Source organism: Ostrea edulis, chromosome 10 (assembly GCF_947568905.1).
Source record: "Ostrea edulis chromosome 10, xbOstEdul1.1, whole genome shotgun sequence".
Taxonomy (NCBI): Eukaryota; Metazoa; Mollusca; class Bivalvia; order Ostreida; family Ostreidae; genus Ostrea; species Ostrea edulis.
In genome coordinates this window covers 32,833,931-32,854,618 of record NC_079173.1, presented here as the reverse complement: position 1 = coordinate 32,854,618, position 20,688 = coordinate 32,833,931, and the positions used below count along the sequence as shown (strand labels likewise).

The window sequence follows — 20,688 nt, the reverse complement described above, 5'->3', positions numbered from 1 at the left end:
AGACATTATTTGTCGAAATGTGCATCCGGTGCATCAAAATTGGTACCGTATAAGTTTTACATGTATTGTTTCAGTTGGAAGAGGACTTAATCCTTAGTCTACAAAGTTCTGACTGGAAGAGGACATAATCAATCCTTAGTCTACAAAGTTCTGACTGGAAGAGGACATAATTAATTCTACAAAGTTCTGGCTGGAAGTTTCTTGTATTGTAATCATAAAATTGTGAAATCCATGCAGTCTACAATGCACATACCACTAATGAAACCCTACACACGTATGCAAAAAGGGCTATAGCCATAATGAAATCAATCAAAATATACAAGCGGTATTTGATAACTACAATCGAACCAGATGCAAATGAAAGCAACCCCTCAAAAAACCACAGTGCGACGTTTTGTCACCAAATACAACCCTGGAATTCCAAAAATAAAACAAAAGCACATCCTCCAGGGAGATTTCTGATCTACTCATTGTTTCATAAGCACAATTAAACTTCAGGGGATATGCTCATATTATCAATTATAAAATTATCAAATTGCATATTAATTGTAAAGTACAAATAGACTCCTGATGAGGTGGATTTGCATGCAGCTATAATTCTATTTATTTCTCAATCATATTAATTATTTCAACATTGTAACCTCGTATCACACCATCAAAACACTTAAGGAGGTGTGCTACACCAGAGAAATTTGATGTAGATGAAAAGTGGAGGATATGTACAAAAATATTTTGAAGTTGAAAATTTTCAAATTTACTTTATTTTGTCAAAAAATACAGTTTTAGGAGAAGGTAATCTGAAAAAAATCTAAAACCCCTGCTGCTCTCGAACCTGCGACCTACAGGTCAGCAGTCGGTATTCTAACCTACTGAGCTACTCGGCTAGGTATTTAAATGGAAAAGGAAAAGTCAAATATTGCTGATATCGATTTTTTCATCCATGTTTTTAAAGGAAGTCAGCCATTATGACGATGTAGAGTACTACCTTAATTAGTGTAGAGTCAAGTGATTGTTGAGGTACATGGCTGATTGGGGTAATGCGTTTTCTTACTTATGATATATTCATTTTAATTCTTAGTGAAAACATTGGAATATGTATTGCAATACAGTATATAAGTTATCGCAATACGAAATTTCAAGATAATACCCAGCCCTATATACCCTGATAATTCAGGAGTTACCCTGAGTTACCTCTCTTTGTTCCCTGCATCCCATTCCAGACTGCTTTGATCATTTGACCTTAGTTAAACATCTCTAGCGAAAATCTGACATCTTACTTGTTGCGTCAAATCAACAGTTTAAAAAAACCTTAACCTCTACGACAGACGAAATAAAACTGCTATGTATTACAGTAAACATTGCAATTTCTGAAAGGCCTATAATCCATTTTGATATGATACAAAGGAACTAAATCTTTACATGAAAAGTACTACATGTACTTGTATCTACTCATACAACTTAAATCATTTCATAACTCCGACCTCAGATCAGGCGAAAAACCTACCATTAAATTTTTTTTTAAATGAAATCAAATAATTGTCAAACACAACACCTGTCCAACATCCAAGTCAACAAAAATGGGTGCTCTCCCTAGCCTGGTGGCGTAGTTCAACAAGAGACGGGACACAGTGCTCTTCCCAACATCAGTGGGACCCACCAACATCACCTGTAAATAAACAAAATCAGGATCATGTCAACATCACTTGCAAATAAACAACATCATCTGTAAATAAACAACATCAGAATCATGTCAACATCATCTGTAAATAAACAACAACAGAATCACGTCAACATCCCCTGTAAATGAATAACAACAGAATCACGTCAACATCCCCTGTAAATAAACAACATCAGAATCACGTCAACATCCCCTGTAAATAAAAAACATCAGAATCACATCAACATCCCCTGTAAATAAACAACATCTGGATCATGTCAACATCCCCTGTAAATAAACAACAACAGAATCACGTCAACATCCCCTGTAAATAAACAACATCAGAATCACGTCAACATCCCCTGTAAATAAACAACATCTGGATCATGTCAACATCACCTGTAAATAAACAACATCAGAATCACGTCAAAATCACCTGTAAATAAACAACATCAGAATAACGTCAACATCCCCTGTAAATAAACAACATCAGAATCACGTCAACATCACCTGTAAATAAATAACAACAGAATCACGTCAACATCCCCTGTAAATAAACAACATCAGAATCACGTCAACATCCCCTGTAAATAAACAACATCTGGATCATGTCAACATCACCTGTAAATAAACAACATCAGAATCACGTCAAAATCACCTGTAAATAAACAACATCAGAATAACGTCAACATCCCCTGTAAATAAACAACATCAGAATCACGTCAACATCACCTGTAAATAAATAACAACAGAATCACGTCAACATCCCCTGTAAATAAACAACATCAGAATCACGTCAACATCCCCTGTAAATAAACAACATCATCTGTAAATAAATAACAACAGAATCACGTCAACATCACCTGTAAATAAACAACATCAGAATCACGTCAACATTGGCTGCAATAATGTAGCCCTATCCAATTTTTTTTTATTCTGACGTTTTCGAGATAGGGCTACAATTCCATAGGATCTCCGTAATGGTGCAAAATAATTTTATGAATAACCGATAATAAACTCTGTGTATTAGTCCCAAATATTGTTTACACCAAAAGGAGTACATACTTTGTGCTCGGGCATGTCTAATAAAGGTGTTTTTCATTAAATATAATGTACAGCATGCAAAATTCTTCGTCTGCTCCGCCATGCTTGTTATCGCGAGATCTCGTAGGTGGATCTAATGAAAAACCTAAACATTGACAATCAGCGCGAAAATGTAGTTACTCGAGCCACTTCGACAAAGAAAGGAAAATCATATTGTTGCAGAAAGAATTTACACTCTGTTATTCGGTTTTTAACTTGATATTAAATTCAAACCTTTTCAATACCGACGAAATAGCTTTCGTCTCCATACTTGTCCATTGATGTAAATACTACCTTATATGACATATGCAAAGGACTTGACAATCGGAAGTTGAAACTTCAGTACATCAAACATGGCGCACAAATATGAATCGAGAAATTGGAATTTATCGAAATTGTTGAAAACGGTAGAATAGAGCCTGACAAATCTTAAATTGCAGGTTGTAAATTTATATATTGACTGAGAAACATAGAATATCATTTTATTTACGTAAAGAAAGTCAGGAAATGTTTAGAATGAGCGCAAATGTTGCGGGAGTGAATCACTCCCACATTTGCACCATTACGGAGATCCTAAGTTGTAGCCCTCTCCCTAAAAAAAAAAATCAAAAAATCAGAGAGGGCTACATTATTGCAGTTACGTCAACATCACCTGTAAATAAACAACAACAGAATCACGTCAACATCACCTGTAAATAAATAACATAGCCATTAGCAGGGCACATAAATTATACATTATAGACATAATAACAGTTACGAAATTGAATGCCACCACCAGTTACCTACCCTTGGCCCCCTGGTATTGTCCATCTCCGCCTTTTCTCTCATTTGTTCAAGTGCAGCATGGGTATTTATGTACATCACCATGGGTGTTTCCTTAGCAACATACGCTACCTCTGTTCTTCCTTGCAGGTAAACAGTTTGTCAAGGATACACAGATGCCATCAAAACTAATAATCATCTTTCTACTCATCACAAACATGCCGAGAAAACATTACACACGATTAATTTGCATGGATCATTTGATTGGATGCATTACAAAACCTTGATGAAATTTGAACGAATTCTCATTAGCAATTACCGCTGCGGTGGTCTAGAGGTTAGAGCGTTCACCCCGCATGCGGAAGGCCGGAGTTCCAATCCTGGGTGTGACAAACCTAAATTGTTAAAACAGGTAGTGACAGTTCCATCGCCAAACGCTCGGCATCAGATGTGAATGTTATGGGTCCTTGGAGATGACCTTAAAAATGGATACCCCATGTCATATAGTAGGTGTGACACGCTAAAGAACCCTCACTGCTCAATGGCAGTAAGCACCAAGCAAAGGCTTTCACCAGTCTTGGTGACGTTTCTATATGAGTGAAAAATTCTTGAGTGAGACATTAAACAAGATACAATCAATTAATCAACACATTAATTCATATAAGTTGACAAAATTGCTTTTTAACAAATAAGGATGACCTTTTCCCCATTAGGCCATGCCAATTTGTAATCTAGTTCGTCGGATTCGCCGCTTCTATTTGTAATAAATTCAATTATAATATTATCAAAAAATAATATCCGCCCGCGTGTTCAAAAATATCCGGGCTCTCGAGAAATTTCCTAACAGTGTATATATTACAGTAATATTGAGATGGTGTTGCATCATGGTTATAAAAAGGATATCTTGATTAAACAGCCATGCCATGTAAAGATGGCTACTTTTGCCCCCTGGTCAAAGTTGTAGACTTTTCCCTTTGTCAATTCTGATCCAAACATCTCTGCCATTCCCTCCAGAAGCTGCATAAAGAGTTAGAAAACACATTCCATAAATCAGAATTTGAAAATAAAAGATGTGAAACATGCATGACTCTGCTATATGTACTGTATATGGCAGCATCGACTTGCTCAATTCTCTATGTTTAATAATCAGTGCTCTCTTTTAAAATACATTTTAATAATGCCAAACATAATATGGTGACATTAAGTATGGTAGAGAGCAGATATTTAGACTTCTGAAACACAGAAAAATTTGAACGAAATGATAAAGTAATAAAAACAACATAGACACTTTTTGAGCAAGTCTAATGGCAGCATTCTGTTCTAATTACATGTACTATTGAGAAAACCTTATCATAAGGCCCCTCTTTACCAAATATACAGGAATGCTCACTGATAAGGCCAAAGTTAATACAAGAAAGGACTTTTTCAAACAAAGGTCAATGTACAAGGCTCTCTGTAAGATTTCATTGAGACTAGCTCATGACTCGCAGCTTTTTGTAAAGGCCAAATCCAAGAAAATTTTGATGAGTCACAATAAATTCTGATTATTCTAAAATGTAAACCACATTTATAAAGGAACTTAGATATCTAAAATTCTTAAATTTAGGATCAGCAGATTATTTTTCTGGGCTTTTCTTGGGCTTTTCTTGTTTTTATTCTTGTTTTTACTAGTATTAGTCACATCTTCATAAGCCTGACCATGAGAGCTTAATCTACCATCATTGTTTATTACAATTATATTGTTCAGAAATGATTACTCTACAGTCATGGCTACTGCTTCACATTATCATTAAATGATACAATTTACCTTTAAACCAATTTACAACATTACAGCATTTAATAAAATACCAATATTGTCATTCAATTACAGCGTTTATAGCTAATATCAATTGTCATTCAACTTGTCCACCGCGTGCTACATGTGGCATTGTCAAACATTGCAACATTGAATCAAAGACGTTTCCATTTGTATTTCACTGGTCAAGATTTAGCCTGTGTAGTATTGAAAAGGAACAAGATCTTCCAGATACTCAACCACAAGACAAACTGGTCTCCAACTTCGCTAGCCAAGGGTTTTACCAAAAACCCTTGGCTAGCGAAGATGACTGGTCTAATATTTCCAAGCAGGACTATTTACACATGAGGTTGATAAGCGAGGGAAAGTTTGGCAGAACTTACATAAACACATACAATGTACATGAACATGTAGGTAAACAGTATGAAAAAGAAAGAGCTTATGGCTTGAAAATCAAACCGGTGGGTGGGCCAGTACACATTTCCTGCGGGGATTATGATTCCATGATTCCTGGTAGGAAATCGGCGAAACAACCAGTTTTTACAAAGGAAAAGAGAAAGTTGGCACTAAGAAGAATGAGAAACAAAGCGACAAAGAAAATGATCAGCGTCTTTGGCAGAAGAACTGCCCCTGGCTTGAATACAATGATGGTCTCATATTTTGCATCTGATGCGGAAAGGATAGCATTGCAAATTCAAAATTGTGAGTTCGTGTCCAGCTCGGATAATTCAGAATTGATTCTGTAAGTGAACACGAAAATAGAAAATGGCGTACAAGCATTTTAACCTAAAGTAAAATACCACAAGCGACCGCATCAGACGTTCAGAATGTATGTAGTTAACAACCCTAGTTTTCACTCTTTTAGGATGAGAGTGATGATGAAGAATTAGAAGAATTAAAACATTGGATGATTCCGAAAAATCTGACTGAAATGACAGAATTAGAAGTTGAAAGAGAGCTTGAACTCTCGTTTTAAACTTGTATTGTAATACTTAATAAATTAAAATGTTCAAACTTGAAACTTCGGATCATGTTGAATCATTCTTGCATAGCATTTGGGCTAGTAAAACTTTATTTGGGCTACCAAATTTTGCACTCTTACTTGCCCGATGGGCTTGTGGTAAAAATCATTAAACACAAAGACTGTGAGCGTAAATTCATTATAAGTGTGTTCACTGTAACTGTGTTTTACTGTACATGGTAACATGATCGAATTTACATCATATTTGAATTTACATTATCAAGGTTATGGTAAATAATGTGTTCTTTATTCAGGCAACAGTTGTGATTTACCTCCATCTGTACTGTGGCATTGCTAGCTGCCTCAACCTCAAAGCGCAGCTCCTCATCCACGTTCAGTCGATACTCCTCTACGTTCTACAATGTGAAGAACAAGGAACAATCCGTGCAGTAATTTCTAACTTCGATAAGAATTTGACGATAAATTATCTTCTTAGTCAACAAGCAGGATTTGTTTATTTGAGCAGAGAGTTGATGCTTCTTCAAAGTACAACAAACATCCAGTCACTTAATATTACTTGCCAACACATGCATGGCCTTGATGATATTTACAGTTTTCAAAAATAAGTAATCAGTATTTACAAAGATCAAGTGATTAAAAATAAATTAAAATACATTCTGAACTGCACAGGGTTTTTTAAGGTCTTGATTTCAAGGGTCTGGGCTTTTCCAATTGGGAAAAATAGCGACATATGTTTGAAATTGGGAAAAATGTTTCATACAAAGAAGTAGCCAGGGGGGAAAACCAACCCAGAGTGTATTTAGGTATAATTGGACTCCTTCTGACTTTTAATTTGTTCAAAGCTTACCTCATTCAAATAAGAAGAGGCCAAAAAATTAGGTTTACTTAACAATTTTGAAGTAAAAATTATAATCGGTGGGCCTGTGAAAAAGTTTTATGAACAATTAGGCTACCCTGCTTCATTTGTTTTCATTTTTTGAGAATATCAAAGCAAAATTTGGGAAAAATACCTCGTTTATAGCATTGGGAGTGGGGCCTTATTTCGGCCCCATACAGACCCTAAAAAAATCCCTGCTGCATTACGAGATGAAACGGAGAACAGCGGTTGTGAAATGCTCTTTGTAAATGTTCCGAAGGTGTCAGTCAAATTATCCAGTCTTGACAAATCTTGCTGGCATTATCCTAGGCCTAATGCAAGTGTAGGGTTTTGATACAATCTAAGCAAACTGGTACTTATATATACCAGTTTGCTTAGATTGCGTCAAATCCCTGTGGCCTAATTTAAAGTATCCATTAAGTTTAAAATTTTATCAATAAAGTCAATAAAATGCACTTGATTGACCAAGCCATGAGCTATGCGTACGCATGCATAGCTCTAGTCCGAAATATCTGATGTTTTCATGGCTTTTTTATAATTTTGATATTTGCAGTGCCAGGAAAACGTCAGAACCGGCGCCATTATGTAAATTGGAAATTTCGTCGCCTGCAGTTAAAGGCGGCATTCTTGGGCCTATTTTAAATACTTGCGAGCCGAAATCAATGTTAAACTAATCAATAAAACAATTAATGCTTCCTGTACTTACTAATATCGATTTTATGGGTTCTTTTATCACATTTAAACGTATCCTGAAAACATTTTAACAAACTGTCGAGCTTTGTTTTGAGTCACATGATTCTTTAGCTCAAGTGACAGCGAAAATTTGGTTGACTACAATTGTGTACTTCTGTTATCAAATTTTAGAGTGATATTTTTTTTTAATCAATATTAATAAGTACAAGAAGCATCGTTTTATTGATTAGTTATGACTTTAATAATGAATTCAGCTTGAGAATGCCGCCTCCAACTGGAGGCGGCGACACTTCCCGTTTATATAATGGCGTCGGTTCTGACGTTTTCCTGGCACGGCAAATATCAAAATCATAAAAAAGCCAGGAAAACGTCAGATATTTCGGACTAGCATAGTTCATGGCCTGGCTTGGTCAAATTCGGTCAATGACAATCAAATGCATTTTATTGACTTTATAGATAAAATTTCAAACTTCGCTAAGCTTACACATAGCTCATAGCTTGGTCAATCAAGTGCATTTTATTGACTTTAATGATAAAATTTCAAACTCTTGTGATGTACCAGCCAGAAATATTTGAATCGGTGTCAACTTCAATCAGTTCATGACTGTCAGCTGGTTTCTGGAGATCGTATCTTACCTTTTCCTCGCTCATGACTGTTCTTACTTCTTCATTAGTCTAATAACACATTTAAAGTTTGGGTTCGTTTCCTCTACTTATGCATGCTCTACAAAGATGTTTATTCCAGTTATTGCAGCATATGATAGTCAGCGTGCAGCTTGAAAAACCAAAACTTCCGGTTCGGAAAATTGGCTATTTTACGCAGGGATTTATGACGTACAAAAGGTGTTAAATTTTACATCAACAATACCTGTAAAATGAAAAATACTAAAATGTATAGATATAATTACTAGAAATGAATAACAAAACGAAAATTAACCATTAATACTTTTTTTCTCTATTTTCATTAAATTTTGATATGTTTACTGGCATTAGCAAAACCCATAGTCTCCTGGACGCTTCTTCGATAGGAATAAATGCATGGAATTAAACTTGCTAAGATAACATTATAGCCATTGCATTGTTGCAAGTAAGTAGATTTGTATGTTTTTACTTGCACTCTCTTTAACCAGAATACATTCTCCTTAAGATATATCATTTCCTTATCATAGTATTGTGCATGTTTTACAAGTAGAATACGGTGCAATATTATGAATGTGGCCAGGTGAGTGAGTAACACAGCAGATGGTTCTATGAAGAGAGAATATTTATTTTCAGTTCATTTCTGGCCCTTTATACTTCTTTGATACATATGCAGCTTCAGAACATCTTTAAAGGGGTGGAAGAAGAAGCAGTAGTAAAACTGCTACATTTACATTGTAAATATGTTCAGTATTTATTTTATCAATTGTTATACTAGCTAGGCCTATATTGATAATTGAAATACTGAGCAGTCAAACTTTGATATAAACATATGTGCATTTTGCCTTGAAACATCCAAGTATTCAAAAATTTATGATACGAAAGTTTTTGATTTGCAGTAATTTGCAATTCTCAGTTCATATGGTCAGATATAAGTCATCATTAAAAATACGTAGATATACAATTGGCCTGCGCTGCATGCTCCCACGGGGCCCAAAACCTGATCATATATCTACCTTTCTGTGGGATTGCAGGCAGTGACTGTGAGATTTACCATGAAATCATTGACTCCATGGCCTCTATGATATAATGTTTAAAGTTAGTTGTAAGACAGTCTGCACACATGTAAATTGCACCATTTCTGCACGGTCATTTCGCGGAAGTGTGCTGACCGGACAGCAATGCACAATATCTTATTAAAAATACATTTGGGCAACAAAATTAATTGTGTGGAGATCGTAGTCTCCTGGGAGGCTTTACACAACTGTCTCAAGGACTTTGTTCCAAGAGAAATTTATGAAGATCGCACAGGTACTGTTGTACAATTGCGCAGTTTTTGAACAATTTCGACACTGCCATTGTATGGACAAGGATTTAACCCGACTTCTTTACAAGAGCCCATGCAATAGAATGGCTAAAGCAGAATGTCAGTGATTGTATATCGTTCAGGTCTGAGAAGTTCTGTTTTGAGTTTATGGGTACAAGATTAAGAATAAGATTTTATAAAAATGTCCGTCAACAGAGATTGGTTTTCGGGTCTTCAGCATGTTATTAAGTAGTTGCACTTTTTACATGGAGTCGTAATACTTCACACACAGTCTAGCATGAGATGGGGAATCTGATGACTCTTGTCTATCTTGGGGATCAAGAGATATTAAGACTTGAACATTTGGAAAACGGTTTCCTGGTCATGGCACCTTACTTCACACGGACTCTTCATGGTAAGAGGATGATTCCCATTTTGGGCCAGAGGTTAAGAGGTCGAAGGTTAAAATAATTGTGTTGTAAAACAGTTTATAGGTTTTTATACCCCCCCCCCCCCCCCAACTATTGTCAGTTGGTCCATCTGTAGACACATTGGTTTCCGGGCTCTTAAGTGTTATCCGTTCTTTTTTACATTCAGGAAAGAGGTAATTTATACCTTTTAACAACACCCTTTGGGAGATTGGGGTAAGCAGGGGGTATTCTTAGTAAGCATTGCTCACGGTACCTCGTTTAAAAATGATTTCCTCTTTCATTTGGAGTCACATGACACATGATGCAATATGTAGAGACTATGAGATTTGAATGATCTCCATGGACTTAAAGGTCAAACTTAAGGACACAAACTGGGACTCAGATACAAAGGTCAAAGACCAAGCAAACTAGAACTCAGATAAAATGGTTTCCCTTTTCACTTGGATTAAGAAACAAAACATATCTTCCATCATTTTGCTCGTTGATGATTGTCCCATTTCAAGTGAACTCTTGGTGAAGAGACCAACAAAGACCGTTCTAGCTAAGATAAGACTAATGTTGCTTACCGTATATACTCGCCTATAAGTCGGTTCACCTATAAGACTAAGTCGGTTGTATAGTTTTTAGGTTATTTTGGAGGGAATTACCATTGACCCATTTATAAGTCGGTCCAACATTTTTCCAAGAATTGGTAATTGACAATTTCAAATCAATGCTCTAAAGTTTTTACCTGTGTTTCAAATAATATTTTAAGAAATGCGCCGATATTTGATATTTTTCCCCAACAAATCAATTTCATATCAATACTATTATGTATTTATCTGTGTTCCAATAATGTTTTGGGATATGACATCGATATTTCACTTTTTATTCTCAGCAAATTAAACAGTTACTATTTTGTTTATTTCGTCCATGTTTTTGTAGTTTAAAAAATACTACGCTATACATTACGCCATCCAGAAAAATGCTAATAAATCTTCTTAGGACACTCCTATAAGTCGGACATAGAGTTTTGGACCGAAATTTAACTCCCAAAAATCCGACTTATAGGTGAGTATATACGGTATTTACATTTTTGGGTGACATTTTTATCGAGAAATGAACAATTTTCCACACTTGTTTGAAGACTTGGAATACTTTATATGGATGACAGCGAGCAAGCTTTTAATTAAAACAAACATTTGTTGTCATCTTGTTGTACTGTGCAGTGAAAATCTGTGGTGAATGAGGTGTGAAGTGAGGTGGGGGTGACACAAAATGATGTAAACAAGTTAGTTAAAGATAACCTGTTCAAGTCATTAATGAAAGAAAAGAGTATCATGCAGTTATTGATGAGGAACAGGAGGAAAGAGAGGTATAACTCATTGTGACAACAACAAAATAACTCGATGTCTCTATCATTTGAAAGTCTTCTTCTTTAGTTTTGCTGATACTATCCATGCTTATTTACAAATGTAGAAAAAGCAAATAGAGATGTACTAAAATTGTGAATTTTGCAACCTCAGGGTTCTGTAACTGCATAGGGTGAGTCCAAAATAGTTAAATAGTGTTAGAAGAACACAATCTTGTTTTATACTGCTGCTGAATATTAGAATTTAGCAAAGGTGTATAGACTAGGAACATTGTGACAGTCGTTATTACAGATTTCACAGCCCTTGGGGCTTAGTGATACTTTTAACTAATACTCAGGTGACTGATAAGGCCTGTGAGCCTCTTCTTGTAAAGTGAATCGTCTTTGGAAAATATCAATCTCATGAAAATCAAGCCTTCATCAGCTCTCATAGTCACATGACAATCAAAATAAACATGCTAAAAGAACCAGTGAAGTTATAATCAGACTAAAATATATTTTTATTTGTGAGAACAACAGAATTGATTTAAATCCTTCTGTAGGCTAGCCAGCAGCCTCTCTCACTTTCTTTCTCTCGATCTGCCTCTCTCTTAATTAATTTGATTGACAGTCTCCCCCCTCCCTGCCACTTTACAGCTGTAAGAGAACTTTGTCAGTGCTGACTCACTTTGTGCCTGGTTCTAAATTTGGCTCTGTAGGAATGTGGTGTTGCCCTTAGATATGTTTATTTCTCTCCCCCACTCAAGATGTGAGGCAAACTTTCTTCTCTAGGGATTTATTTATGATGTAAGTAGTTTTATTTTTTGTATATCTTTTCTATTACAGCAAAGATTTGAGTTTGGCTTTGGGTATTTATAAGAAGTGAAATCTTGGTTGGATTTTTTTGCTAAACAGCATCTGTATCTGAAGTATTGTTGATGGCACCTGTAAAGTTCTACTATTGATGGCTCCTGTATCTGTATACTGTTGATTATAAATGATGACACTTTTATTAAATGTACTGAAATGCTATTTGAGAACAATGAAACTTATACGTGAAAGGATGACTTGAGGTCGAAGGTCAAGGTTACCAGTTTATGTGAGGTACACTGTAGAATTCTAACAAATAGTAGGCAGTATTATAATAATCAATGTTGTGCTTTGGTGATGAAACTTCTATTAGAAGTGATTGCTCCTTCGCCAAATGCTTGGTATTGAAGGAGGCATATATTCTACATTGCCGTAATGGCTGACTTCCTTTTCAAACATTTCAAAAATTGGCAATATTTGTCTATTCCCTTTAGATTTAATTGCTTAGCTGAGTAACTCAGTATATACTCAGCGTGTCAACTGCTGATCTGTAAATCGCAAGTTCGATCGAGTCCATAATCAGCAGGGATTTTTAATACCTTTATAGGTTACTTCCTACTAAAACTGCATTTTTTGACGAAATAAAGTAAATTTGAAAGTTTTCAATTTCAAAATATTGTTATGCATATGTCCTCAATTTCTCATTCATATCTTTTCCACAGCCATAGCGTAAAAATGCAAGTCTTGGGTCAGTGATAAATACTATTTCCCATTTTAAAATCACAATTGAAATAAATTGACTCTGAATTTGTGGCATTTCCATCTATTTTTAGTTTGGAAGCAAAAAATTGCTATTAGTAATGGCAAAGCTGACGTTCAGATCTGTTTGTACCATGTTGTTAGCTGTTGATGATTCAGAGCAAGCAATTCAAAAATTTTGCAAACTGTTAAAGATTGTAGACATTGTGTTTATGGGAGATGTTGGAGGTGTTCTAAGGAATGCTTCAATCCTCTCAGGTTGGGATTGATCTGAATTGTTTTGGAGATATTTTAGGAGATTGTTGAATTGCTACAAGAGCTCTCGGTGCTGAATGGGAAAAGCAGGTGGGTGATGTTATCAGACTGGTATCTATGGGGGAGGCACTGTGTTGGTTGGTGTGTAGATATATTTGTTGTCAGAGAATTCAGTTTATCACCTGTAAGGCTGCATCTCATGCACAGAAAAGGAGGAGCTTTTTAATAGAAATAGAACTCCTATACCGTCAGTCAAAAGATGTAAAGCTGGTGGTCAGCTTAGGTATGAGAGCTAGTGTATTTACAATCTATTCTGAGTTGAATATTTGAACAATTAAATCATATTTTGTCTATTTGTCAACCGTATTTTCACAATGACTATCTTAATGATAATTCATAATCAGGCCCATGTACCTAAATTGCTCTTCATGTTGATCTTAAAACTAATGTAATTCAACTCTCTTCACAATGAAACAAAAGCACCAATATGATTTTCTATTTTTGTTACATTATTAAAGGATCAAGGTACTCTGCATCGTCATAATGGCCGACTTCCTTTTAAAACATGGATAAAAATATAAATATCAGCAATATTTGTCTATTCATTTAAAAAATCATCGCCTAGCTGAGTAGCTCAGCAGGTTAGCACGTCAACTACTGAACTGTAGATCACGTGTTCGAGTCCAGCAGGGGTTTTAAATTTGTACTAAAACTGCATTTTTTGACTAAATAAAGTAAATTTGAAAGTTTTTGATCTCAAAATATTATTGTACATATATATCTTTCACTTTTCATCATGGATATTAAATTTCTATGGTGTACAGCATGGTCTCGAAATTATGTGCCTCTGTCCGTAGACTTAGTTCAAAGTTATGTGATAGGTCAAGGTCATTCATATAAGTATTGGAGACTCAATAAATGTGAATCTATTATTCTATCTTTATTGTCAATAAGGATTGCTGTAGTGTGGCAGCTTAAGAGTGCTTGTGTTTAGTTTTAAGTGATCTAAGATTTTTCATTTTTTGTGAGTTTTTTTTTTTTAATGTTTCTTTGTTTTTATTCCAAGTAATATTATGATTCGGGTTTCTTGTACTCTGTATTGCACATTGTTATTCTTTAACAATTGGATAGAGATTTCTTAATTAGATTGTTCTTTAACAATTGGATAGAGATTTCTTAATTAGATTGTTCTTTAACAATTGGATAGATATTTCTTAATTAGAGTGTTCTTTAACAATTGGATAGAGATTTCTTAATTAGATTGTTCTTTAACAATTGGATAGAGATTTCTTAATTAGATTGTTCTTTAACAATTGGATAGAGATTTCTTAATTAGATTGTTCTTTAACAATTGGATAGAGATTTCTTAATTAGAGTGTTCTTTAACAATTGGATAGAGATTTCTTAATTAGATTGTTCTTTAACAATTGGATAGAGATTTCTTAATTAGAGTGTTCTTTAACAATTGGATAGAGATTTCTTAATTAGATTGTTCTTTAACAATTGGATAGAGATTTCTTAATTAGATTGTTCTTTAACAATTGGATAGAGATTTCTTAATTAGAGTGTTCTTTAACAATTGGATAGAGATTTCTTAATTAGATTGTTCTTTAACAATTGGATAGAGATTTCTTAATTAGAGTGTTCTTTAACAATTGGATAGAGATTTCTTAATTAGATTGTTCTTTAACAATTGGATAGAGATTTCTTAATTAGATTGTTCTTTAACAATTGGATAGAGATTTCTTAATTAGGGTGTTAACTTGCTCTTACAGAAGAGTAAGGGATTTAAATGTGTGTACATGCAATATATGCAATGAAGTGAAAGATGACAGAGCAGTGGAATGATAAAGCCCTGCATGTCTTCCAGTTGATATTAATTGTTAGTTTTAATGCGCCTCAAGCAACTGAATCATTGTAGAAGGTAATTCACTGTTTACTGAACCAAATATAGCTGAATTAAATGTGAGTATAGCAAGACTGATCAGATCTTAATCTATTTATAGCTATATATAGACTCGGATCAGATCTTAATCTATTTATAGTTAGATCGATTGATTGAATATTGTTTAACGTCCCTCTTGAGAATTTTTCATTCATATGAAGACGTCACCACTGCGGGTGAAGGGCTGCAAAATTTAGGCTTATGCTGAGCACTTACGGCCATTGAGCAGTGAGGATTCTTTATCATGCCATAGACTATGATCAGATTGTAATCTATGAGATTTATAATGTATTGATACATGTAGATTTAGACCCTGATCAGGATCTTTCAAACAGAAAGGGGATGTCAGAAATATTTATGATTGGCAGTAGTACTGGTTTGGTATGGAGTAAATACTTTCAAGAAATTGTTTTATTAGGAGTAAACAAATTTTATATCATCTTAATGATTATCAGTACTCTTTGTCTATAGCAACACAGACAGAAAGTATTTATAGAGACACAGACAGAAAGTATCTGTAGTGACAGAAAGTATATGACAGGCAGTATCTGTAGTAACAGAATGTATCTATAGTGACAGAAAGTATCTGACAGGCAGTATCTGTAGTAACAGAATGTATCTGTAGTGACAGAAAGTATCTGACAGGCAGTATCTGTAGTAACAGAATGTATCTATAGCAACACAGACAAAAAGTAACTGACAGGCAGTATCTGTAGTAACAGAATGTATCTATAGTGACAGAAAGTATCTGACAGGCAGTATCTATAGTGACAGAAAGTATCTATTAGTGACAGCAGTATCTATAGTGACAAAAAGTATCTATAGCGACAGAATGTATCTATAGTTACAGAAAGTATCTATAGTGACAGACAGTATCTATAGTGACAGAATGTATCTATAGTTACAGACAGTATCTGTAGTGACAGAAAGTATTTATAGTGACAGAAATTATCTATCTTGACAATGTATCTATAGTGATAGAAAGTATCTGTAGTGACAGAAAGTATCTATAGTAACATAAAACATCTATGGGGTGACATAGACAATATCTATAGTGACACAGACAATATCTATAGTAACACAGACAGTATCTATAATGACACAGACAGTATCTATATAGTAACACAGACAGTATCTATAGTGACACAGACAGTATCTATAGTAACACAGACAGTATCTATAGTAACACAGACAGTATCTATAGTAACACAGACAGTATCTATAGTGACACAGACAGTATCTATAGTGACACAGACAGTATCTATAGTGACACAGGCAGTATCTATAGTAACACAGACAGTATCTATAATGACACAGACAGTATCTATAATGACACAGACAGTATCTATAGTAACACAGACAGTATCTATAGTGACACAGACAATATTTATAGTTACACAGGCAGTATCTATAGTAACACAGACAATGTCTATAGTAATACAGACAGTATCTATAGTGACATACACTGTATCTATAGTGACATACACTGTATCTATAGTGACATACACTGTGTCTATAGTGACATAAACAGTATCTATAGTAACACAGACAGTATCTATAGTAACACAGACAATATCTATAGTGACACAAACAGTATGTATAGTGGCACACATAGTATCTATAGTGACAGACAGTACCTATAGCGACAGAAAGTATCTTTAGCAACAGAAATTATCTATAGGGTCACATAGACAGTGTCTATAGTGACATACACTGTATCTATAGTGACATACACTGTATCTATAGTGATACAAACAGTATCTATAGTGACACAGACAGTTTCTATAGTGACACAAACAGTATCTATAGTGATACAGACAGTTTCTATAGTGACACAGACAATATCTATAGTGACACAGGCAGTATCTATAGTGACACAGAACACACAGTATTGTGACACTGAACACACAATGTAGCGACACAGAACACACAGTATTATGACACAGAACACACATTGTAGTGACACAGAACACACAGTATCTTTAGCAACATGTACACACTGGATGTTTACTTTGATCAGGCCTGGAGTTTGTTGACCCCATTTGTTATAAATCTCTCCTCCCCCACATCTTCTACAGTATTGCCCAGAGGGGCTGTGTTATTGCTGGAAGTTGTAAACAGTGATAAACAGCACAGTTTGTAAACACTGCAGTCCTTCCCACCGCCAGTAAATAAAGATTTTCCTTTTTTGATGATATGTTTGAAGACAGAGTGGATTTATGTCCTGAGTTGGTAGTACTCTGAAATGTACATGGTGTGTAACTTTTTGTGATGTGTCAATTTTTTCATTATAAATCAACCCCATGGTTAATGGAAGTCCTCCATTAACAGACTCTCTCAGATCTTGTGATCAGATGAGAGACTGTTGTTAACTGTGAAGTGTGTAGTGAAGATTATCAAGTTTGATTATGTAGAATTGTACAGGTAAATATCAGGCCAATACATGCATACACATTATGTCATATATTGACAGGAATTTTTATTTTTTAGACTTTCATTCTACCCAGTATTATAACACACGATCATAATGATAGGGTTAAGTCTATTTACAAGCAATCTGAAATTAAATTCTTCAATCTGTCTCTAAGTATGGTGGGACCTCAATATTGATGTTTAGTTCTATGGTTATAATTTCCCTCACTCTGTATAATGGGGACCTCAATATTGATGTTTAGTTCTATACAATTATTGTCCTCACTGTCTATGGTGGGGACCTCATCATAAAAGTGTTGTTTCCTATATTTGTATCTATATGGTGGGGACCTTGATATGAATGTTTTGTTGTATATTTCCCATGTCCAGTATTATTGGAACCTCAACATGCATGTTTTGTGTATTCCCATACACTGCACATGTCTCAGTATGGTGGGGCCTCAACAATATAGTGGGGACTTCAACATTGTTTTATTTTATTTCTCTATGTGTATGGTGGGGACCTCAACATGGATATTTTATTTTATTTCTGTGTTTCTGTATTGTGGGGACCTTGATACACAATCAAATTTGTTATCTCGAACTTGATTGGACCGAGAAAATATTCAAGACATCCAAGGATTCGAGATATCAAGAGAAAAATACTTCAATAATAGGCAGTCAGGAGCATAATGCGAGAGATGCATGGACCTTGATATGAATGTCCCTGTTTGGTGGAGATCTCAACATAGCTGTTTTATTCTATGTTTCCATGAATTGATGCCAAATAATTTGTAATAAACACTTGCAATAACTGGCATTGCTAAACAGTGACTCTGCTTGTGTATATTCACGAAAATAACCATAGCATATAATGATATTGATCAGAGAATTCCAAAAACCAGAAACAAATTGTTCTACATGCAGACTACTAGATTATAAAAACACAATACTGTGACAAGAGTATATAAAGAAAGATTCAGACAATTATATCTAAGAATTCTATAAATAGAAACACCCGCATTGTGAAAATTCCCAGTTAAATTGATATATGCCTGCTAGAGTTTCATGGGATGACTGCATGACCGCCAAGAAATAAGGAATAGAATTTTTATAGTGTCTTTTTAAAATGTTATCATCATAACCCCTTGAAGTGTGACAGGGTTTTGGACATCTTGGATTTTACACAATATTTGAACATCTTCCGCTACATGTCTGGACCGTGCAGGTGACTGTTTGGCTAAAAAAAAATTATGTAATGTCTGACGCGACTCATGTAAATAAGCTCTTAGAGTAAAAGCTTATAGCGATTATAACCATCAAGTTTTAATGCTTGTTTTCCTGATTGTATTGAACACTTATGTTTTAACTATATAATACCTGGTACTTGTATTAGGATGATTCTGAGAAGTCTAAATATAACTCACGCCAGCAGTCCCCAGATTATTTTATAGATTGTCTTAACAATATTAACATTGAAATATGTAACAATACACTATAATCTTCTGTCCTCAGGACTACTTATTGAACTCAGATCAGGATACGAAAATGAAAGTTAGAAAAGCATAAATTTTACAGGTACTTTCAGTTTAGGATTTGGCTGTTCCTGGTGTGTGTACGTCAGTATGTTCCTTTTTGTTGATGGTCATAGAGTTATTCATATTCTAAGTGAAGGTACAGATGTATATATATATCATAGTTATGAAGTAAAACCTTTCTAATTTGCATTGAAAATCCATTCTCAAATTTTACATGATGATCATAATTGTGGTGAAAGTTTAAAGGGTTGCCAATGTAAGCTGAGCCATTTTTGAATGAACTGGTAAATTGATACACTATTACAGTGATAATTGTATTAGTAGTTTAAAACATACTCCAGTCTGATTTCAGGATCAATTGTCTTGGCCCGTGGCCAGGTGTTACAGGTAACTTGACAACACCTAGAATTGGAGGGTCATGTCCTAACTGATGAGAAGTGACAGTTATTTTAGTGGGTCGATCATGTCCTAACTGATGAGAAGTCGCAGTTATTTTAGTGAAGGTGGAGGTGGTTTGTTTTGTTATTATCAGCTGAGCTTGGCTATTTTTAGTTCAGAAGGTTTTCGAATTGTTGAGTGTGGTTTCCTTTTATTATCTTTGGATTATTTTTTTTTCATCGCATTTTTTTCCTGGTGGATGTATATATGTGAATGAGGAGGTAATGATTGATGTTCCAAACATGTTAGAATTATAACAGTGAAGTTGACATGTTAGAATTATAACAGTGAAGTTGACATGTTAGAATTATAACTGTGAAGTTGACATGTTAGAATTATAACAGTGAAGTTGACATGTTAGAATTATAACTGTGAAGTTGACATGTTAGAATTATAACAGTGAAGTTGACATGTTAGAATTATAACAGTGAAGTTGACATGTTAGAATTATAACAGTGAAGTTGACATGTTAGAATTATAACAGTTTAGTTAACATGCTTGTTAGAATTATAACAGTGAAGTTGACATGTTTGTTAGAATTATAACAGTGAAGTTGACATGTTAGAATTATAACAGTTTAGTTAACATGCTTGTTAGAATTATAACAGTGAAGTTGACATGTTAGAATTATAACAGTGAAGTTGACATGTTTGTTAGAATTATAACAGTGAAGTTGACATGTTAGAATTATAACAGTTTAGTTAACATGCTTGTTAGAATTATAACAGTGAAGTTGACATGTTAGAATTATAACAGTGAAGTTGACATGTTAGAATTATAACAGTGAAGTTGACATGCTTGTTAGAATTATAACAGTGAAGTTGACATGTTTGTTAGAATTATAACAGTGAAGTTGACATGCTTGTTAGAATTATAACAGTGAAGTTGACATGTTAGAATTATAACAGTTTAGTTGACATGCTTGTTAGAATTATAACAGTGAAGTTGACATGTTAGAATTATAACAGTGAAGTTG

At 34.6% G+C, this 20,688-nt stretch overlaps 2 protein-coding genes across 39 annotated transcripts in view; one reads left to right on the top strand and one right to left on the bottom strand.

Annotated features, from left to right (window-relative positions):
* LOC125665819 (polyribonucleotide 5'-hydroxyl-kinase Clp1-like) overlaps positions 1-8,646 on the bottom strand; it is a 28,441-nt gene extending 19,795 nt beyond the window's left edge. The window contains exons 1-5 of the mRNA XM_048898708.2: positions 8,486-8,646; positions 6,591-6,674; positions 4,406-4,519; positions 3,527-3,652; positions 1,553-1,666 (exon numbers count right to left, since the gene is read on the bottom strand). Of these exons, the coding sequence (XP_048754665.1) occupies positions 1,553-1,666; positions 3,527-3,652; positions 4,406-4,519; positions 6,591-6,674; positions 8,486-8,500 (453 nt within the window). The 5' untranslated portion in view covers positions 8,501-8,646. The remainder of the gene's footprint in view (positions 1-1,552; positions 1,667-3,526; positions 3,653-4,405; positions 4,520-6,590; positions 6,675-8,485) is intronic.
* A 204-nt stretch (positions 8,647-8,850) lies between these two features.
* Positions 8,851-20,688, top strand: part of LOC125665821 (dnaJ homolog subfamily B member 6-like) — a 33,839-nt gene continuing 22,001 nt past the window's right edge. For 5 of the 38 annotated variants that reach the window (XM_056151023.1, XM_056151017.1, XM_056151027.1 and 2 more), the window contains exon 1: positions 18,308-18,964. The gene's annotated coding sequence lies outside the window, so the exon portion shown is untranslated. Of the gene's footprint in view, positions 8,937-12,209; positions 12,363-13,218; positions 13,470-13,556; positions 13,663-18,307; positions 18,965-19,273; positions 19,411-19,514; positions 19,559-19,586; positions 19,662-19,758; positions 19,934-20,688 lie in introns of those variants that run through there. The other 33 variants (XM_056151034.1, XM_056151019.1, XM_056151016.1 and 30 more) reach the window with 19 other exon arrangements.